The sequence below is a fragment of the Colletotrichum siamense genome (genome assembly GCF_013390195.1).
Source record: "Colletotrichum siamense strain Cg363 chromosome Unknown KSG_Cg363_contig05, whole genome shotgun sequence".
NCBI classification, from domain to species: Eukaryota; Fungi; Ascomycota; class Sordariomycetes; order Glomerellales; family Glomerellaceae; genus Colletotrichum; species Colletotrichum siamense.
Genome location: NW_023501018.1, coordinates 633,100 through 655,553, shown reverse-complemented (window position 1 = coordinate 655,553; position 22,454 = coordinate 633,100). Strand labels below are relative to the sequence as shown.

The 22,454-nt window shown below is 43.0% G+C and overlaps 6 protein-coding genes across 6 annotated transcripts; 3 read left to right on the top strand and 3 right to left on the bottom strand.

Moving 5' to 3' along the window:
- Positions 1-7,581: 7,581 nt before the first annotated feature.
- On the top strand, positions 7,582-9,681 carry CGCS363_v007834 (uncharacterized protein; the record flags this gene model as incomplete). Its single annotated transcript, XM_036639683.1, has 4 exons — positions 7,582-7,955; positions 8,010-8,704; positions 8,755-8,978; positions 9,028-9,681. 4 exons carry the CDS (start codon positions 7,582-7,584, stop codon positions 9,679-9,681), a joined length of 1,947 nt encoding a protein of 648 aa, XP_036494625.1.
- A 125-nt stretch (positions 9,682-9,806) lies between these two features.
- On the bottom strand, positions 9,807-11,738 carry VTXB (Verrucotoxin subunit beta; the record flags this gene model as incomplete). The annotated part of the gene is made up of 1 exon (XM_036639682.1): positions 9,807-11,738. The coding sequence occupies one exon, from the start codon at positions 11,736-11,738 to the stop codon at positions 9,807-9,809; it is 1,932 nt and encodes a 643-aa protein (XP_036494616.1).
- Positions 11,739-12,972: 1,234 nt separating this feature from the next.
- CGCS363_v007832 (Zinc-type alcohol dehydrogenase-like protein) lies at positions 12,973-14,107 on the bottom strand (the record flags this gene model as incomplete). The annotated part of the gene is made up of 2 exons (XM_036639681.1): positions 12,973-13,913; positions 13,981-14,107. The coding sequence occupies 2 exons, from the start codon at positions 14,105-14,107 to the stop codon at positions 12,973-12,975; spliced, it is 1,068 nt and encodes a 355-aa protein (XP_036494614.1).
- A 1,387-nt stretch (positions 14,108-15,494) lies between these two features.
- Positions 15,495-16,496, top strand: Araf43A-4 (Extracellular exo-alpha-(1->5)-L-arabinofuranosidase; the record flags this gene model as incomplete). The annotated part of the gene is made up of 1 exon (XM_036639680.1): positions 15,495-16,496. One exon carries the CDS (start codon positions 15,495-15,497, stop codon positions 16,494-16,496), a length of 1,002 nt encoding a protein of 333 aa, XP_036494620.1.
- A 998-nt stretch (positions 16,497-17,494) lies between these two features.
- CGCS363_v007830 (uncharacterized protein) lies at positions 17,495-19,354 on the top strand (the record flags this gene model as incomplete). Its single annotated transcript, XM_036639679.1, has 1 exon — positions 17,495-19,354. The coding sequence occupies one exon, from the start codon at positions 17,495-17,497 to the stop codon at positions 19,352-19,354; it is 1,860 nt and encodes a 619-aa protein (XP_036494618.1).
- A 235-nt stretch (positions 19,355-19,589) lies between these two features.
- Positions 19,590-21,530, bottom strand: mtr-12 (N amino acid transport system protein; the record flags this gene model as incomplete). The annotated part of the gene is made up of 8 exons (XM_036639678.1): positions 19,590-19,864; positions 19,913-19,969; positions 20,018-20,732; positions 20,782-20,790; positions 20,840-20,972; positions 21,023-21,114; positions 21,165-21,200; positions 21,261-21,530. 8 exons carry the CDS (start codon positions 21,528-21,530, stop codon positions 19,590-19,592), a joined length of 1,587 nt encoding a protein of 528 aa, XP_036494417.1.
- Between the last annotated feature and the right edge of the window lie 924 nt (positions 21,531-22,454).

Below are 22,454 nucleotides of genomic sequence, written 5' to 3'. Positions count from 1 at the left end.
AATACTAATTATATTATTTAGATACCTCTTAAGAAGATTAAAGCTAAATATATAGTTATAATAGCTAAAGTAAGAGCTACTTTTATTAATAAGAAATAGAAAGAAAGAGAAGGGGAAGAAGAAGAGGGTAGTAATACTCCTCTAGCCTCCTTAAAACCTAAGAACCTTATACTTAAGAATAAATTACCTTATTTCTATTCTATTATCTTAAAGTTCTCTTATTATTATAAATTTTTTATTTTATTTTACTATTCTTATAGATTAATTACTAACTTAAGTTACTTTATAGAAGTTAAAACTAATAAACTTAAGAAGAGTAAAAAGCTTATAAAAAATAGAGGAGCTAAAGAGATATATAATTTATAGTTTATAACTCTTATTCCTCTATTTACTTATAAGCTATACTAAAGGTATAAATAGAGTATATCTCTAATCTATAGTTTTAATTAAATTATTATATTATTTATTAACTTCTAAGTAGAAATAGAAACCCTAAAAACTAAAAATTAAGAAGAAGAGTAGCTACTACTATTAAGTAATAAGATTTACTTATTTTATTTATAAAACGCTTAATAAAGTATATCGCTTAGTATATATATATTTAATATAGAGTAAAGAAGTAAATATATTTCTTATAAAGAGAAGAAGAAGCTATATATCTTTATACTACTACTTATTTCTATACTAAAGCTTTAATTCCTTAAAGCTATATATAAAAGTATAAATAAAATTATATATTCTATATTATAATGTTTATATTATTAATTATTTAGCTAACTATCTATTAAACTATCCTTACTTTTAGGAGAACTACATTTTAAGAGGCTTTTAAAGCTTATAATAAGGCTAAAGTAAAAGCTAAAATAAAAGCTAAAGCTAAAGTAGAGAATAGAAATAATAGTAAAGTAGCTATTAAAACTATAACTTCTCTTTTAGTACTAGCTATTACTTTATTAATTAAGCTTACTATAGAGGATATATTAATCTCTAGTATTTTATATATTAATCTATCTTTTAAAGTAATCCCCTCTATTTTTAAAGTAGCTAGTATTTATAACGCTATTAATAGCTTTATTAATAGATATCTTCTTAAGAAGATAAAGCTTATATATAATATCTTTATAGATAACTATATATCTACTCTCTAGAGATATAAATAAAGTATAGTAGTTATATCACTAAGTACTTTATAGAGTATAAGTGTTTTAAGCTCTTAAAAAAGCTATATACTTCCTAGCTATTAAGCTATTTTTAATTAAATACCTAGCTTATAAGCCTTACTTATTACTTATTTTTTCTTTTTTCTTTTATTCTATTATTTATAATATATCTTAAAAGTTTAGAAGTACTCTAAATTATTTAAACTTTATATAAGAAAATATTTTTATAAAGCTATTAGCTAGTATCTTATTAGTAAGAAGATATATAACTTAGAATAATTACTTAATATATTCTTAGTAGAGCTATATATTTTAGATATCTATATAGTAGAAGTAAGTTAAGATATACTCCTTTTTACTTACTATAAGTTATATTATTTACTAATTATTATAATAGATCTTCTATATATCTTTAAAGCTAAGTTTAAAATCTCTAAAAAGCTACTTAAAAGCTATAATTTCCTTTATAATATACTTTAAGCTTAAAAACTTTACTTCTATTATTAATATAGTTACTATATTTTAATATATAGCTTTCTATTAAATTAAGCTTTTAAAGAGAGATATTATAAAACTTTAAGATAACTTTTATATCTCTTTATTATTAGTAAATAATATATTACTTATAATTAATAATACTTAGGCTATTTTACCCCCTAAGATATTAAAGTAAATTATAAAGTATTAAGTATAATATAGATATTAAATTACTTAGTTTATAGCTTAGTAGTATCTTAGAAATAAGTTTATTAAGAATTATAATAATAAAGTATAAGTAAATATAATATCTAGTTATATTATAATTAAAGTATAGAGGATTAACCTAATTTTCTCTTAATATAAGAGAACTTATTATAGGTTTACTTTTCTATTAAATTTCTTAAGTAAAGTAAAGAGAAGAGGTATAATTAATACTTTAGAGTTAATAAAGTTAAACTTCTTTATAATTTACTTAATATACTAATTATATAAAAAATAGATTTTTTATATTATTTAATTATAAATAATCCTAATTCCTAGGTATTATTTAGCTAGCCTTTAGTTTTTTAGCTTATACTTCTCTTTAATCTCCTTTATAACTTTTTCTACTTCTTTTATATAATCTTTATAATATAAAATAAAGATATTATTAATATAAAAGAGTATAAAGACTTTATTATTATAAAATTAAAAGAGATATAAGTCTTTATTTATTAAGTATAATCTAAGGTAAAAAAAGGTACTTAAGAACTCTTTATATTAGAGTAAAGAAGTATTATAAAAGCTATATAGGGCGTATTAAAATTTAATAACCTTTTTATCTTTCTTAAAGCTATTTAATAAGTAATAAGTAATAAGGGGGTTATTTAGCCTATATATAGCGTTTAGAAATATATTAATAATATTAAATTAGTGAATTTTAAAGTTAAATTACACTATAAAAGCTATTATAACTCTAAATATTTTTATAGTAAGGGTTATAATATAAGTCTATTCTAAAAGGTACTTTTCTTAGAAGTTACCTTAAATATAAATTCTAGCCTTATAGTAGTTAAGATATCTATATTAATTTAGTTTATATATAAATATTTATTTAAGGAGTATTAGCTTATTCTTTACTTTTAACTTATTTATAATATCTTAAATACTTATTTCCTTAAGTTTATTAATCTTAATATTATATATTTTAATAAAGTAAGAGTAAAATAGTTCTAATATATATTAAATATCCCTCTAGGTTTTTAGTAGTTTTATAAGCTAGTTAATATAGATTTTTCTACTTAATATTATAAATATATACTTTAGCTTCACTTAGTGAACTAAGGTGAAAATAAAGTAGTAGAATAAATAATATCCTTAATCTACTTCTTTAAGTATTTTTTACTACTTTAATATATATATTTCAAAAAAAGTATCCTAGTTTTATTCTATTTAAAAGAATATAAAGTATATTCTAAAGTAGAGAGATTACTTTAGCTTTATAATTTTAAGTTAGCTTAAGTTAGTATAGTTATATACCTACTTTAATTCCTCTTTAATAGTACTTTCTTCTTTAGTTCCTAGGTATAGCTATATTAGCTAAATAAGAAAATTACTTTATAAAAGTAGTTATATATTAATATCCTCTATATTTAGATTTTATAGAAGAGAAGTATCTATTTAAATATATATCTTATCTAAGATTATATCTTTAGTAGAGGTTATATCCCTATTAGTATTTTAAATCTCTTCTATTATATTATTATCTTAGATAAGGTTTAATAATAGTATTAGATTTAGTATTTTATATATCTTAGTAAAGTTTAAGTTTAATTTAAAAATTAATATCTATCTCTTTTACTTATTATTAACTATTTAAGGTTCTCTTAATAAAGAAAAATATAATAATAGCATTTTATTATTTATTATTAATATAAAATTAACTTTACTTTATATTCTTAGAATCTAAAGTTCTAAAAGTATAGAGGATATTAATTCCTATATCTTATTAATAACTAAGTAAGCTTTTTTATTTTAGATTATTATCTTTATATTATCTTTTAAATAGAATATCCTCTTATTAAAAGTTATATTTTATATAATAATAACTTTTTAAAGTAAGGGTATTTAAACCTTATAGAGGTTATATAAGTTTACTATATAGCTTATTAAATATCTAATATACTTTTATATTATAACTTTAAAGTTATATTTATTCTTATTTACTTTATATTTTTTTTTAAAGAAGTATACTTTATAGCTATATATATAAACCCCTCCTTATTAAAGGTGAGAATTAACTAAGAGGTTTACTTTATAAGTAGGTTTATAATACTTAATATAGTCTCTTAATTAGTCTTCTTTAACTTAGATTAATAAGAGCTAGCTATAATATTAGTAAGGGCTTATATTATAAAGGAATACTATAGCTTATATTACTTTAACTTATAGGTTAGATAGAAGGCTTACTACTTAAAGTATTATAATAGCTTTTATAACTAATTCTTAACTTATTTACTTTATACTCTTATTTAGTTCTTTAGTATATAAAGGAGCTTATTTAACTTTAATCCCTATTTCTAATACTTAGATCTAGAATTCTAATAGTCTATTAATTATAATTATAATATACTTACTATTTTATCTAATCTTATATAATATAAAGCTATATTATCTCTATACTTAGCGTTTAAAAGTTTAAATAATAATAAAAACTAAATATTAAGTCTTATCTATATATAGGAATATAAAAAGTTAACTTATATACTTATCTTTAATAACTAAGAGCTATTTATTTATATTAAAGCTTATTAAGTAGTTAAATAGGTTTTATAATACCTTATAGAAAGGTTATATTACTTTTTATTCTAAGGTGTATTATAATATAACTTACTTTATATATATTATTATATAGTATTAATATTTAAGGTATAATATACTTTAAATCTCCTCTTAAGCGTTAAGAATAAGTTTCTTAAGTGCTCTTTAGCTAAGATATCTAGAGTAAAAATGTTATATTTTTATAATATTAGTATAAGTTTAAATAAGTTCTTAAGAATATTACTTTATATAAGTTATTATAAAGACTAGTAAACTTATAATTAAAGTATTACTAAAAGGGATATACTTAAAACTAAGGTATAAGAGATAAAGTTAGTAATCTATAAAGGTGATATTACCTTTTTTTAAAAACTTCTTTATTTCTATACTATCTTTATAGTCTCTAATATAAAAAGTGTTATTAAATCCTAAGTACTAAATACCTATCTTTTATAGTAAGTATTTTAAAATAATATTAATATAGAAGTTATTTATAAGAGTAATATTTTAAAACATTAAGTCTTAAAGTCTATTTACTCTATTTAAGATATTATAAAGAACCTTTATACTTCTTACTATAATAAAGTATAAAGTTATACTTATTTTAACTTACCTTTTTACTTTATAAATAATAGAGCTTTCTTTAAAAAGAGAGATATTATTAATTAAGTAGAAAGTACTATAGTTATTTAATATTATACTACTAGAGAGAACTCTTAAGCCTTAAATATAAGTTATATAAATCTTATTAAGTTTAGGTTCTAATATAAAAACCTCTATTTCCTCTATTATAATCTCTATAATAATATTTTTAGTAATAATATAAGCTACTATATAAAATAAGAGGTTTATTTTAGAAGTAGAAGTAATAGTTAACTTTTTTAATCTACTAAAGTTATTCTTAAGTAACTTCTTTTTATTCTAATTCTTACTATTTTTAAGCTTAAGAGTATTAAGGTTCTTTATAATAAGTTACCCTTTATAAGTTATTTTAGTATAAAGCTTAAAATATTTTAGCTTATTAATTTTAGAGTAAACCTAAGTTACTTCTTTAGAGTTTATATAAGCTTTTTTACTTATAAAAGTAAACTTAAAGTAATTATAAATAAATAAGGTCTACTTATAATCTCTTTTATATATATAATATAAAACTAACTTACTTTATAAAAGCTTTTCTAAAGTAAAGTTATTAAAAATTATATTATTAGATTATCTAGCTAGTATTATAAAGACTTTATTAATATAATCTTTTAAATAGATATTTATTATATCTTTATAAAAAAGGTTTTTAAATATATTAATATACTAACTTATATTTTAGATCTTAGTATTAGAGCGCTCTTACTTAATAATATTAATAAGTTTTAGATTAATTTAAAATAGAGCAAAATAGTATTAGATTATTTAGAAGAAGGTTTTTAATATAAAAGTTCTTTATACTTTAAGTAGCTTATACTAAGAAGTTTTAAAAAGTATACTTTAGAAGTTTTTAATCTAAATATTAAAGTTAATAATAGAAGCTACTTAATTTAAGATTATAATATATTCTTTATAGATTATAATAAGGTTACTTAAGTTATTTAGAGTATAGTATTACTTTAGAATATATATTAAGGTATAAAAAGTATAATCTCTTTTCTTAAAAAGCTTTATTTAAATAAGTATAAAGATCTCTTCTAAAATAGTATTTTTAACCTATTTATTTAGAACTTTATATACTTATTCTTTTTATATATATTTCACTTTATAAGCTATATATAGTGAAGTATAAAGTATAAAGTTTAAAAACTTCTATAAATCTCTTAATAAAAAAAATAAGTATAATTAATATAAATAGTAATAAGTTATTAATAGTTTTAGTAGTATTACTTTCTATAATAGCTTTTTATATATTTAAAATAATAGGAGTATATAAAGTAACTATCTTATTATAAACTTCTTATTCTACTTTATAATATTTATATTATTTCTTATTTTCTTTCTAAATCTAATTATTAAATAAAAGTATACTTTTAACTTTATTTAGGTTAGAAGAAGTACTAAAAATATTATCTAAGTTAATATATTTCTAGATATCTTTAGTTTTTATTTCTACTTAAAAAGTAATATATTAAATTAAGAAGTTATAATAAGAAATAAATTTATAAGAAATACTAAAGTTAATAGTTATTATTATATTAGAAGTATACTATAAATTAAAAATAATTATAAGAATAAAGTTTAAAAATTAAAGTAGAATATAATAGATATAAAATTAAATTAAATAAAGTTATAGTTTATTTTATAGATAGTAGTTTAGAAGTATAATATAAGCTAAGCTTATAACTATTATAAACTAATTATAATATATATATAGTATTTATATAAATAAAATAGCTTAATATTTTCTAAATTAGAGTTTAACGTAAAAAGTTTTTTAAGGAGTAGATCTTAATATATTAGAATATTATTAGTCTAAATAAATAGGTTAGAAGTAGGTCACCTTATACCTTCCTCTGGGCGTAAGGCTGCCTCAGATGCTTGAGGGCATCACAACAGGAAGGATGCAGGGTGGCAGGATGGCGCAGCGCGAGTCCGAGCCAAGCACCGACGAAAACAATGTCCTACGGACACGGGAGCGGATTCAGGGCTAAGACCCATCCGGCCGGCGTCGCGGCGCCTCTCTGATTGGAAGATGTAGCCTACGGACACGGATACGGAGGACAGGTCTAAGCCACGTACTTAATTCACCATGTCCCCCGAGCTTCATCCCGACCGCTAAAGAGCCGTAATATGCCCGCAAGTCGAAGCTCTTATTCTCCAACGGCCTTTTCCTATCAAAGCCGTAAGGTTGTGCGTTGTGGACTCCGACCCCGACGACTTGCACGGTAGATACACGGAATCCCGGTTAAGAATCTCTGCTAAACTGTTGCCTGGATTGATTTTTGCCCCATCAATTCCGGATAGCTGATCAACTCGTACTCAAGCTGACGCTGGATAACTATTTTCAGCTTTGTGATTAAACCATGCCAGTCTGCTCCCATATCCCAAGGAAAAGACTGCCATCAAATATTCCAGACTTAATCCCAACGAAAGCAATTGTTCAGTCCGTCTAGCCCTGCCGAATATTCTCTCTCAACTAGAACTACCTTGATCACCTATCATGTCAATTTCTACCATTAACCAAGACATGGACCTCAAGCCTATCTGCCACATCGTCGCCCCTGTGGGCTGTATGGGGTACGGCTTCGACGAAGATCTCGCCGCAAATGAGCTTGCTCAACTAGTCTATACCGGCGTTCCGACCGCCATCATCCTCGACGCAGGCTCAACAGACAGCGGGCCAGAGAAACTGGCCCTCGGAACAATGACTTGTCCTCGATCGGCATATGTCAAAGATCTGACGAAGTTGTTGAGGCTTGTCAATACCTTTGGTGTCCAGTTGATCTTCGGCTCTGCCGGTGGCGATGGTGCGGACGAACATGTTGTTTTGATGCAAGACATTATCGCCGAAATATCGGCTGAGAAGGGTAATGAGTGAGTTAAATATTTCGTTCTGGGCTATGAGCTCGAACTAACCAACGCAACCAGGCACTATTCTTTCAAGACAATCTCTATTTTCTCCGGTATCGACAAATCCATCATCTTTGACCGACGTAAAGCTGGCCGCATCTCCGGGTGTGGAACTTGTGTTCCAGCCTTGACGGAAAATGATATCGAGGCCACTCCACGAGTCGTTGCCCAGATTGGCCCCGAGCCGTTTATCGATGCCATGGAAGCCAACCCGGATTTCAATGTAATCATTGGAGGGCGCGCATACGACCCGGCTCCCTACGTTGCGTACTCCATGTACCAGCTCAAGCAGCAATATCCAGGCCTCAGCGAACAAGAAGTTGAAGAGAGACACGGCGGATTCCTGCACATGGGCAAGATCATGGAGTGCGGAGGGCAATGCTCCACACCAAAGTCGCATGGTGCAGTCGCAACCGTCTACCAAGGCGGTGTATTTGATGTCCGACCCATTGCAGCCGAATCAAGATGCACGCCCCTTTCAGTGGCAGCTCATTCTTTGTATGAGAACACTAGGCCGGACATTCTGAGAGGTCCTGGTGGTGCGCTTCACCTTCATGCTGCCAAGTACGAACAACTTGAAGATGCCAGGACGATCCGCGTCCGCGGAGCTGAGTTCAAGTCCTCGGCAGCGAGTGGCCAGCCGTATCAACTTAAACTGGAAGGTGCGAAGATATTGGGATACCGATCGATAGTGCTGGGAAGTGTCAGGGATCGTAGGTCAACATGATGCAAACTTGGGTATCATATGACTGATTATCTGCAGACATACTTATCAACCAGCTAGACGACCTCCTTTCCCTCGTGAAGGCATATGTCAAGCAGCAGCATCCGAATATCCCCGGAAATTGGGACCTAGATTTCCACACTTACGGCCAGGGCCAAAGCACCCCACTGGGTCCAGGAGAAGTTTTTATCATTGCAGAGGCCGTCGCACCCACCCAGGAGCTGGCAACCGGTCTTGTCTCTACGGCAAGAATCGGCATGATTGTGAGTTTCAATTTGGAGTTTGTTCATTCTCAACTGACGAGGTTCACAGCACGGTCCTTACCCGGGTCAAAAGGCGACGTCTGGCAACTTTGCTTTCGGCATCGCGGGCAAACTTGAGATCGAGACTGGCCCTTGCTGCCAGTTCTCCGTCTATCACCTTATGGACCTTGAGCCCGGCGAGGAGAGACTTGGGTCCCGGTTGATCCGCGCCACTGTGGCTACCATCGGCAATCCGAACAAACCAAATACCAGACAAACCGGTCGTCAAACCCCTTCTCAGGGGCAGGTGACGGTACCGAAGCAACATAAACAGTCTCTCACCCCCACTATGAAAGGCCATGAGGGGGCAAAACGCACACCGCAGACACTATCTGACATCTCACGGGTTCTGCGTTCTAAGAACGCAGGCCCCTACGAGATTACTATAGATGCAATTTTCGAGTCTAAGTCGACGTATGACGCTGTCAAGTATTCTGGCCTGTTGTCTGCAGAGATCGTTGCAAACGCTCTGAATGTTTTCCCGGACGACATAGTATGGATGGGGTTCTTTGATCCGGCATTGGCGTTTAAAGTAACGATCCCTCGCTTCCGCTCTGGGAAGAAGGCTCCTGCGGGAAGCTTCATGGAAAATGATATTCACGGGTCGCAGCAGCATCTTGGTTTGTCAACTCTCAGACTCATCTCCGCACTGAGAGATCTTTAGGCTTTTCACTATTGTTAGTGTGAAATTGTAACCTATCTCCACATATGACTGTGTTTTCTTGTCTTGACACTCGTATTACTGAGTCATAATCGAACACTAATCTAAGGTATTCCTTCGATACCATCTTAACCTTGCAGTCGCAGCCGCCTAGTCTTCTCAAAGAACTCCATCATCTGGCGAGCTATAGTCGATGGCTTAGGCGTGTGAACAACTGTTACAGGACTCCAGGCAGACGCCCCGACCATAGTCTGGACGCTGACTTCAACTTCGTAGTCGGAGTTGTCTGACAGCGATCCAAGGACTAAATGCGACTCTGAAGCGGCGCAGCAAACCTCTGTGGGAGAATCATTCTCGATTGCCTTGGGGAAGGCGGCGCTTCGAAGAGGACTTTGACGCCGTCGATATCTGATCAGAAAGCCTGTGGTCGGTATGATTTCATTTTCAAGGTCCTCTCGTGCCCGGACCAGAGCTACTGCAATTGTCTTACCATCGATGGCTAAATATGGCGCTGCAGGAGCTCTGGGAAGCATTCCGGTAACGATGGTAAACCTTCCCTGGTTGTCGAGGATGATGTCGCCAATACTGGTCTTGACCTTCTTTTGGCCGCCAGGGCGGTATGCGGTATCTATGCTTGCAACCCCAAAACAAATTGGAGCGGTTGCAGGTGGCAGTAAGCGCAGCTTTCGCAGAGCACAACAAGACTGCCTCACGAAGGCAATGATGTCATCGTTCTCGAACCACTCTTCGTCCAAGCCGTCGTCGGACTCTCCCGTGTCAGAGTTCTTGCGGCCAGACTCGATCCGTGCTTGGAGTGGGTGCTTGTGAATACCGATAGAGGGACCTCCTAATGATAGGAAAAGCCTCGGTGACGTGTCGCCCGTGAGAGATTGAAGCTTCATCACTCCCAGATGGTTCTCGAATTCTTCTTCAAACAGAGAATCAAGCGTCTTTTGAAGCACGCTAGCCTCTCTTGTCTTCTTATCGATGAACCGCATGGCAAGCTCAGTCTGGCGCTGAAATAAGTTGGCCGCTTTCAGGAGATCTGCAACGTTTTCGTTTTCGTCCGTGTTACCGTCTCGAAGTTGAGGAAGTAGGCGACGCGCCTCCTGCTCAAAGTCGTTTTGGGCGCCAGCAAAGGCAGCCCGGAAATTTGAAATCTGCCGTCCGATTGCCGGGAATTCTTTCTGGGACAAATCTTGACCGAGAAGATCCTGCAACATGAGACCCGCGGTGGAGCCGGCTTTGAGAACAGCAGCCGTCTTGTTGACGAGGCCAGTATCCAAGCTGCAGATGGTCCGGCTGGCTTTCCTGTCGAGAACCGAGAGCGGAAGAAGTTTGTAGTATAGCGTGTTCATCTGCTTAGCCAGCGTCTTGGGCATTTCCCCAGCAACCCTTCTAGCATCTTCAATGCTGGAAACATTCTCGGCTATGGCGCCGCTGTAAGAGATCTTGACATTTTCGAAAAGCGACTCGTTCTTGGCAGAGAACTCGACCTTGTCGCTACCGCTGACAGGAACATTGACAACGCTCACTTTGAGCTCCCCTGTAATCTTTCTAGCTTCTTCCGCCGAGGAACAGGCCCGGACAAAGCTAAGTGTAGCGCTTCCCCCCTCAACGACTTCAGCGACGAAGTGTGTGTACTGAGCGTCGTCGAGATATTTTCCGTACTTCGTCGACGCGAGCACCTCTTGAGGAATCCGGCGGGTGCGACGCACAACAGTGCATGAAGCGTCGAGGCGAGCCTCGTGGGCAGTAGCCTTCCTGTCGTTGAGGAACTTGGCTGACCCCGTGGCGCTGAACAGTTTGAGGTCCAGGCTCAACGAGCCCTCCGCGTCGAGGGAACAGTTGGTTCGGGCTTCTTCGAGCGAGTGCGAAAGGACGAAGTCCGCGTTTTGGACCTGTGCTTCATTCAGCTCCTGCTTGGCGTTGACCACGGAATGATCCCAAAGGGAAACGCCGCCGAAGAATTGCGAGGTGCGCGCGTCGTAGAGCATGCCGAGCTGGATATCCTGCCCAAGAGCGGGATGGGAGAGAGAAGTATCGTTCGGTAGGCCCATTGTATCGCGATGGTAGTGAAAGTCGACGACAACTGGATAGAAACTGCAGGAGTTGTGAGTTCAAAGATTTGAAGAAAACGATTGTTGACGGGTTGGACGACCACGTGCCTAAAATCATGGCACTCCGATGGTAAGGGTGATTACATGTATCCGTGAAGCAATCTGCAAGCACCGGCTAGCTGGCTTACCATAGAATGAAACATGAGAATACAAATCCAAAAGCTCAATGCTGCTAATCTGGCATGATAATATCGGTTGCGTACGAGATGTTCGAAAATTCTAACTTGATGCTTTACATGTGACCGTGTGCAGGCCGTGGAAAATTTCGCAAGCGGATGAAGACTTGAGACACGAAATGTGATACTTTGTGGTGAATGAAAGAGATGTAGTCCAGATCACGCCTAGACTTCGCAGAATGGGATAAGCTGAACCATGGCTGGCTGGGATAAAACAGACAAGCCATGGCTGGTAGTGTCTCACCGGTGGCCGTGCAGATCTGAAAAGCTGATTAAACGGATGACACCGACCATTGACAATCCCATTTGCAACTGACAATGTAAACTTGAATAACAGTGTTCACGATCAGTCTCGATTTGAGTCGACTAATCAGATTGTATCTACAGGTCGACGACACTTGGTTATCCTAATCATGTATAAGACAAGGTGACTACAATAGCCCATGACAATTATCAGTCGTGTCTGGAGCTTGAGAAGTGGCAACACCATCGTCAAGAATATATCTGAAATTGACGCGAGGACGGTTAGTGCTCTGACTAGATCGACGCGAAGAGATACGGAAAACGCGTTAACGTCACCCGAACTGCCCCAACTACCGAAAAAACAAACGTGTTCTCGGCAATGATTCCATCTGAAAACGTTCTGCCGAAGCCTTGATTCAGTTAGTCGGACGCCACCAGAAATTGGGTCGGACTAGCACCCCACGAAATTGAGGTCCATGACTTGGACAAATTGCGTGCGACATTTATGCAAACATTTCAAGGCTCTGGTATTCAATGACAATGAAGCTTGGAATATTGTTTATTCCCCAATGGCTGACTTGGGTACTGCTCTTTACGTCTCATGTGCCGCGCCGTATTGCACCTTAGTAACTTTATAGCCCTCCAGCAAACACGTTGTCTAAGTGAAGCCTTCCAGGTCTCTGAATGTATGAAATTAGCAACTTATATTTCTTCGTTTTGGACTTCTTTTCGACTCCAACAAGCTGTTGTCACTATTAGAAGGTATTCCCTAAATGGAAGTGAGGCTTGGTTTGTCCAAGACCGCGGCTGTAGTTGTCGAGGAAAGTGTCGACCATCTCAACGTCCAGACCGTCCACAATCTGAAAGGTCGTCGGCCGCAGGGTACCATCTTCGATCAAGTCTGGCAGTACACCCCAAAATTCCTTCGTGATATGCGGATATTTCGTCGTGTGACACAGCACTTGGTTCCGAACGTAGCCAGCAGACTTTGACCCGATTCGAGACTCGTCGACGTCGCCTAGCTTGATCAAGGCGGCCAAAACCCCTTTCTTGTGGCTGGAGAGAGCCTTGACGCCCAATGTCTGCCCGCCTGGACCGCGTCCGACGCAGTCCACAGCGAAAACCAGATCATCTCCGACCACGTCCCTGATCTGGCTCTCAATCTGAGATTCGTCCAGCGCGCGATGAATAACAGTCGTGGCCCCGAGACTCTTAAGGTGGGACTCTCTTGCTTTCGATGCCACCACAATGATGTTTCCGAACTTCGCTAACCGGGCCAGCTGCACGCCAAAGTTGCCTGTAGCAGACCCGCCACCGATGATCAGGATCGATTCCGCGCTGTAGTCGCATTCAATCTTGTCGGGACCAAAAGGACTGCGCAAGTTCAAGCCAGTCTCGTGGAACAATGCAAATACCATGGTCATGGCGTTCAGCGGGAAAGTCGCCGCTTCGTCGGCGCTTATGCCCTTCGGCAGCAGGGCTGACTGCCATGCTGGTACGACGCAGTATTCTTGAGTGCCAGTACTGTCCGGAGAAAACGGACTGCCGAACGCGAAAACGCGATGGCCGACCTGGTATTGGGTCACATCGCGGCCGTAGCTGACGACTTCCCCAACGAGATCTACACCCAGGGGCGAGGGCAAGTTGTCTTTGATGAACAACCCGTATCTTTTTCCCGAAGCATCGTGGGGGTTCACTTCTGATGTTTAGTATGGCTTGACACCCAAAAGAAAGGAGAGGCAACAACTAAAACGAAAGCTTACATCCAACAATTGATACTTTCAAAAGAATTTCGTCCTCCTTTGGAACTGGAGTTGGCCGTTCAATAATTGACGGAGGCTGCTGCAGGGTGTGGATGACGAGGGCTTTGTGGGTAGACCATTTTTCCATATTCTCGAGAAGGATCTGTTGTATTTGAGTTGAAGTGTCGAAAGCTTCTTCTGATATAGGAAGGAATACTGTGTGGTGAATAATTGCACTTTCATACGTAGACGCTGGCATACCTTATATGACATTGAAATTCCGAGATTAGTGAACATCGCCTGTGGCGCTCTAGGAATTGGTAAAGCTTCTACTTATCTCCACGGATTTAATGTTGTCGCAAAGGCTAGTCTCATGACAAATGGTCTCCTTAGCGTAAGAATATGTGCAGAATGCTAACATCATCGGCTCATCAGCAGGATAGACAGTTGATTTGATGATTTGTGGCCGATTCACACCCGCTATTGACGACAAAAACCCGCAGCTGGGCTCACGCAATTAGTCTGATTATTGATACATCCGAGTCGATGTGGTTTCACAATGTGTTATACTTCTGATATTAACAAGCTTGCGCTAGACGTCCACGGGTGTGGACGTTATTGAGATCACAATGTGTGTCGATGTATGCAAAAGCTCCTTGGATCATCAGGAGAGTTCCCCGTCTCCTGTTATTAGGATAGCTAGGCTGCATAATATGGGCTAAAAAGGGTTAGTCGTGCTGATTGACTAGGAGGATTACCTAAGAGGTCCTCAGCTCCTCAATTATTGGTTTCTTTACCGGCCTGAAGCCTTGTAGTCTCTACATTTCCTGAATACTCTCCAAGGGTATCCCTCCTTTGCAGAGGACTCAATGAAATATACCACCTCTTCTCCGTCCTAAGTTCTTACCATGCCTTCTAGAGAAGATGGTAGCTCGATGGTTGCGGGAGGTTTCGCTATGCAAAGCTAAGAAGCCTGCTTATTATTCTCACCCAATCCGCTAGAGCTGAATTTGAGTTCAATGTTGCCAGCTTCAACGAAATGTGTACCTCCCTTTGTCATCACCAAGTTTGCTGTAATCTCTGCCCCAAAGTCAATCCAACTTCCAAGACTGACTAACAAACCCGACTAAACCCACCAGAGACGGCGTGTGCTATTTAAAGTTCACGAACTCGGGGCCGAGCATGCGGAGAAATGACGCAAACGCCTCCCCAGGCCCCTCCAAACCCCAGCCCCGGTCCCTGTAGATCCTCTCACCGCATGGCCGAAACATCAGATGACTATGGCTGAAACACCAGTGACGTTCCCGCCCAGCGGCCCAAACGGCGTTTCCTCTTTCCCTTTCACAAGCCTCCTCTCAAGCCTCACTCTCACTCTCACACTCACCCTGATTTCTCAACCACGTGCTTCTCAAGCTGCAATCTCAAAGACAAACACGACGAAGCCCCTGACGGTCATTACCACTTGCGACAATCACCAGATCTCTGCACCCAAACCCAAGCTTGGCATAGTCATTTGACAGAGAGGGACCGCAACCATGTCCAACAAAATCATCGCCAACATCGACACCCCCGACCCCTGGATCATCGCCGGCAACGGTCGTTTCTACTTCACCTTCACCCTCGACAACCGCATCGAGATCTGGTCCTCGCCCACGCTCGAACACTTCCACAACCCGCAAAAGTCCACCGTTTGGCACCCCGCCCCGGGCACGCCCTGGTCCGTCAACATCTGGGCCCCCGAGCTGCACTACCTCAACGGCCGCTGGTACATCTACACCTGCGGCGCGCCCCCGGGCGTCGGCAACCCGGGCCACCGCACCACCCTGCTCCGCTGCTCCTCCCAGGACCCCATGGACGCCTCCGCCTGGGAGTTCCTCGGGCCCCTCAAGGGCATGCCCGACCACTGGTCCATCGACGCCACCGTCTTCTCCCCCAACACCCGCGACCTCTACTGCTGCTGGAGCGGCTGGCCCGTCGGCGACCACTCCGACACCGAGCAGGACCTCTTCCTCATCAAGATGGCCGACCCGGAGCATGCCATCCCCGGCACGCTGGTGTGCATCTCGCGCGCCGAGCTCGAGTGGGAGCGCCCCGACGACGGCCGCCGCGGCGTCAACGAGGGCCCGTCGTGGGTCGACATCCCCGGCGTCTTCCGCGGCATCGTCTACTCCGCCGACGGCAGCTGGACGAGCCATTACAAGCTCGGCCTGCTCCCGCTCGTCGGCCAGGACCCGCTCAACCCGGCGTCGTGGGCGAAGCGGTCGACGCCGCTGCTCAAGAGTCATAAGCGCTGCGGCGGGCCGTTCGGACCGGGGCACGCGAGTTTCCTACCTAACCCGCGGGACCGCAGCCGCGTGTACTGCGTGTACCACGCGACGGCGGGCTACGGCGAGGGCTGGGCGAACCGGAAGGCGCGGGTGATCGACATGGGGCCGGAGTGCTTCGCGCCGAACGCGCATCCGCTGTGTTGCGCGCTGGAGAACCACATTCCGAAGCACCACAAGAGGGATAAGAGCGGCTCCTGTGTCATGTCATGACATTCATGTCTGAGACCGATGCTCACCAATAATTCATGTAAGATACTTTGTCTTTCGTCAGGTAGATATAACGAAATGAGAGGATGAATTGTGAAAAAGCTTGTTTCTGCACCTGAAGCCGTCTGTCTTGAGTCCTTCATATCCGCCACACCGTAAGTGGCTTGATTTCACACGAAACCCAGTCTACCATGGAACCCAAAACACACGGTCCAAAGAACGGGAGACAGGAAAACCCATCCCATCAAATCTCCCATCGCATGAACTCCCGGATGAACACCCGGCCCTTCCTCTAGCACAGCCCTACTCTCCAAAACGTTGTTTCGAACCTCTCCAACAACAGTCAAGTGCCACCAGACGGCTCCGGCTCCCGGCCCGAGAGCCACCAAATGTACATCCCCCAAGAAAAGGGGTCCGATCACCACTGTTTTCTTTTGTCTCTTGTCTTGTTTCTTCATCACCCACCGTCTGCAGCCACAACCGGCACTTAGGCGTAGGTACACCTTCGAAACCTCAGACCCTTTCACCAAAACCACGCTAGAAGGTTACAAGATGTCGCCCGCTCGGCATTCGTTGGGCCTAGCACCCCCCAAGGTTACTCGTTGCTAGCAAATAAGACGGCAATCCGTCGTACGGACCCTCGTGCATGGCGCATCCTGCGGGTAAGCGTTAGGTCGCTCGCGCGCGCCGCGCCCGTGGGAAAACATTGCAGTGGCAGTGTTCGGTGAATCCCCATCTCCAAGGCCGGTGCGCCGCGTTTTGCAGCAGCATCTCCGCGAAACGTGGCAGCCTAGTGTCTATCATTGTTGTTGCTCTAGCCAGGTCTTGTTCCTCTAGTAGTAAGCTCCACGAATTTGACAAAACAAAACCGCAGAGAGGGCGTCTTCTTCGCGCGTTTCCATTCTTCTAGGTCCCGTCTTCCTTCCACGAGGTGGCTTTCCATTGTTTCTATTCCTTCCTGTCTTTCTGTCCCTTCATCCAGCATTCAGCATCTGCCCAACATGAGGTCCAACGAGTGTACGCATAACCACGTGGCCGCCGAAACGCCTTCAACACCAAGAATGGCATCGCCAACTCCCACCACCACTCCATCCAGCCCAGCAGCGCACACAAGTAGTTCATCTTACCACTACACACACCTCGAAAGAGACCAAATTCGTCTCGTCGTCCTCGAACCCGCAACCGACCCGTCAGACCCCCTCGTCTGCCGCATCTTGACATGCCACCGCAACGACGCGCCTCCATACGAAGCCATCTCCTTCACACCACCCTCCGACGACAACACAACATCGACAATCACTGTCCTCCCGCCCATCCTCGCCCCGACATCGCCAACTCCGCTCCACATCCCATCCTCAACGGCCGAAGCCCTCGCAACTCTCCGGCTTCCCACCGGCCCGCGCACCCTCTACCTCCCGGAGCTCAGCATCAATGTCTCCTCCCCCTCGGAACGAAGCTCCCAACTCCTCCTCACGCCCTCAATCTTCCACGCCGCAACCCGCGTCACAATCCCCCTCCTCTCCGCCGTCAACCACACCGAAGCAATAACCTACATCTCAACATCTCGCTTCCGCAACCCCTCCCCCTCGACCCTAACCCTCCTCCACTCCCTCTTCGCCCACCCATTCTTCTCCTCCACGCTCTCCATCCTCCACCTCTCCCGCGCCCGAAACGCCGTCATCATCCACCACGCCCTCGAAGTCCCGCTCTCCAACTTCTCCCTCGCAGCCCGCCTCCTCCCCCTCCACGCCCCCATCCTCCAGCCCGTCCGAAGGCTCAAACAGCGCGGCTACATCTCCACCCTCACAACCTCCCAATTCGTAAAAGCCCTCTGCGAGGCATCGCCCTGCTCCGCCCCGGACCCGCGCGACCGCGTATTTGCGTTTCTGGCGCTGTACCCCTTCCCCATGACACGACCGCAGATCGACTCGTACCGGCGCTCGGGGTTCTTCTCAGGCGACGCCTGCAACCCCTCAACCCGCGGCAAAGGGGAGGCTCTCGAGAGGGTGGCTAGCGCGGTCGAAGCCATTGAGGATGAAAAAACACGGCGGCGGATGGTGAATTACACGGCCCCCGTGGAGACAGTCTACACCAACTTCGCGACGCTCCTCCTCGAGACCACAGGGCTGGACTTACTCTCCGCGGTCCAGGGGAAGGGTAGCGGTGTGCCGAGCTGGGTGCCCGACTGGCGCACCCCCAACACGCGAACGATATTGGCGCATCTGCCGCTGACGGAGTACAACGCCGGCGGCGGGCGGGAGCAGGCTTTCCGCATCCTCACAGGGGAAACCGGTGCGAAGTTGGAGGTTCCGGCCATCTGCGTGGGGGACGTGAAGACCCTTGGGGCAGCGTGCGATGTATCCTCCCCCGGGTGGGAGGACATCGTATTCCGTCAGTGGAGGGGCATCGTCGAGGCAAAGACAACAAAAGAGTGTCCTACCAAAATAATGGAGCGCTTCATCCAGACGATCATGACCGACTCCGACGATGAATACGTCGATGCTCGAAGGGTAATCTGTCGACGACTATTGGTTCCTGAGGAGAGACGCAAGGTGGAGAGCAACCACCTTTTCGAGGGGGTAGACGAGGAGGCTGTGACGAAGTTGCGCATCAGCTGCCACGGGCGAAGGTTCTTCATCGCTTCGAATGGCGGGATGGGATTGGTAGCGAGTGAGAGCCAGGAGCGAGACTTTGTAGCTGTACTACCCGGAGCACGGCTGCCGTACAGCTTCCGTCACCGGTACGATTCTGCGTCGGCTGAGGTGGAGCTTATCGGTGAGTGCTTCGTGCACGGAATGTTGAAGGGGGAGGCATTTGGCCGGGGTACTTCATTCGTAAAGCGAGACATTCGCATTTGCTAGACGCGGTTTGGGATATTTGGCGTTCAGGTCTCATGGGACAGCAAGCGAGAAAAGCACTGGCGATAGACCAATATGAGCAAAACGTATTCAAGCTCTCAATTGAGGCAGTTGTGTCTATGGTATGGTATCATGGCTGTGTATACGCCCATCATTATGATTATGCAGATTTCCGCGCTCGATCATGTCACTACTTTCATCGCATTAATAGTCAAACGCGCTTCTCGCTTCGTCGAGATCAGATGCCGTTGCTAGCACAGCCGAACACTTTGCCGACGGTACCGGCCTCGAATTCCTGGATAATGCCCTCGACACTCGCGTAGGTTCCGGCCGTTAGGAACAGGAGGCCGGTCAAGATGATAATGATGTTGAGCCCCATGGAAAAGAGGTCGAGCAGCTTGTTCGGCTTGGGGACGCCAGCGCGGTTGTCGGCACCTCGCATGCGGAAGTAGGCGACTCCCCAGAAGACGAATCCGAAGAATGAGTCGAAAAGCGAGGACATGAGGGACAGCACTGCCAAGCATTAGAAGAGAACCAAGGATGCGAGGCGGGAACACTTACGGGAGGAGAAGAAAGGAATGACCTCGGCAATCAAGAAGGCCAAGAGCCAGAGGGCGACTGCGCACGTTAGCTGAGAGCTTCGAGATTGATAAAGTCATCACTCACGCAGGATGGTAGCCCATGAGCCCCAGCCGATCACGGTATGCTCGTGCAAGTGCTTGGTGCCCTTGAACAAGCGGAAGAAGAGGAAGCGGGCCGACACACTGGCGTACAAAACACCGAGGAAAATGAGCGTCGGAATCATGAAGGAGAATGACACCTTCTTGTACACGTCCTCGAGAGACCCAAAGGCCGGCGCGGTCATGTACTGGTTGCCGGTGTAGGCGTAGATGACGGCTCCCACGATGCTGAAGACGATGATCTCGCCAATGGTGACGGCCCACAGAGCCTTGGGGAAGTCACGCGGGTCCTTCATCTCGGCGATGAAGCTGGGCAGGGTGATCTGGCCGATGAAGGTGTAGCTGATGTTCAAGAAGGCGTTCATGCCCGACACAAAGGTGGTGCCGGCGATGGGAATGGCGGTGACGATGGGGTTTCCGCCCGTCTGGGTGACACCGTTCTTGTCGACATAGGAAGTGCGAGGATCGTAGCCGGCGGGGTGCGCCTGGATACCAGCAAAGATGGTCGCCAGCAGCACCGAGATGAAGGTGAAGGCGGCGGAGGCGGTGCCGGCCTTGGAGAGCGCGTCAAAGGTGCGCGGCAGGGATGAGATCCAGCAGATGATGGTAACAACGATGGAGAAGACGACGGTGCGGCAGGTGACGGGGTCCGACTCGGTCATGGTGTTGAGGTACTTTGCGCCGACGAGGACGTGGAGGCCCTATAGGAATGTCAGTTGCTGTTCTTAGAGCATCAATCGTGTCGCTAACTTGAATGAACTATCGATTGTTAGCAAGATGTGTAATATGGTAGATGCTGCAGACATACTGTGTTGTTCAGGATGAACATGACGGCGGTGGCGTACCAGGCCCATTTCTTGCCCCAGAAGAGCATCTGGCCAATGTCGCAAACGTCGCGCACCTCCGGATGCCTCAAGCAGAACTGCCAGAGAACCAAAGATCTGCGATTGTGAGCGGGTAAGTCTTTTGCGGCGGATGGGAGCCGACGAACGTGTAGAGGACGATCAACGCAATGACCGCCGTGAGAATCAGTCCGGGAACAAGGCCCAGAATGCTGTACGACCACGGAAAACTCATGATAGCCTGCCAATGTCAGTCAAGCACACTCCTCCATTAAAACGATCCAAACTCACCAAGCAAATGTACTCGGAAAACAGCAATCCAGCGGTCTATCCCCCATTATTAGCACACCCCGAGTCCCAAACCAAGACCACCGCCGCTTGCCGCACCTTTTGCCAGCTACACGTCCTATACTTGATCGCATGCCCGTCCTCCTCAGCAAGCTGCTTGCCCAGGATCGCATCGGCGCTGACGTCGCTGTCGGAGCCGTCCGCGAGGCCCTCTTGCACGGGTGCTATCCTCGGCCCGACCTTGGTGTTCCGCCCGCCGAACCAGGCGCTCCATCCCGTCGAGCCGCCGCCGGACTCGGGGTCGGCGCGCGCGAAGTTGAGCTCGGAGGCGATCTTTTCGCCCTCGGGCTGGCGGAGTTCCTTGTCCATGGCGGAAGACCTCTCGATTGTGCAATTGAAGACGTCCCGGTGGGTTTCGTGGTGGAGCCCGATTGAGGAAACCGGGTGATGCGATGAATCGCGCAAAGGCGACTGTCGTCTAATGATGCCGCGCCGAACGAGTGAACCGTGAGGAATGACGATGCTATGCGACGACAATGGGTGATGCGACGGAGGGCGCTGCACGGTTAGGGACGTAGCATGTGTGTGGGAGTGCGAGAGAGGGAACGGATGGAGGGGAAGAGATGAAGTAATGTCAGAAGTTGAGAACAGACTGCGAGCGGCGCACGGAGGGAGGGGAGGATGATGACGAGAAGAACAGGCAGAACAACACGTGGGACGTGCAGGTATATGAAGTCAGGTAAGGTAGAGAAGAGGGCACGACGGGAAGAGGAATGATCAGCTCCCCCATCGAGTTGCAGTCGCAGTCGCAGTTGCAGTTCGATTCCTTCAGATACGGGGACGGAAGCATGGAACATGGGACATGGGGTCTTGGACGCGGGTTCCTTGCCATGAAGACGTAGGTGAGGTACTCTTTGCATGCAAACTGGGTATGAAGTTACAAGCTGCACACATGTCAAGCTACGTACGCTAGAGTCTAGAGCAGATCAAATGGGAAGAGAAAGGGAATTCGCCTTCCTCGGGCAACGAACATGTGCAGCGCAAATAGAGACGAAGTACATGCCAGACATACGTCCCGCCGGGCAGAATCCCATGTACATCCTCCATGGGCAAACGAGAAACACAGCTCCCGCTAGCCTCTCTCTTCTTCCTCCACAGAGATTACAATACCCGCGGCGGACGCCAGCCACCCAGTAGGAAGCTAGCAAAGACCAACTCGCCAACGCGGGAGGCAACGATGTGGCCTGGAGGGAGGGGAGGGGAGGGGGGAGTGGAAACGGAGTCCGCCCCGGG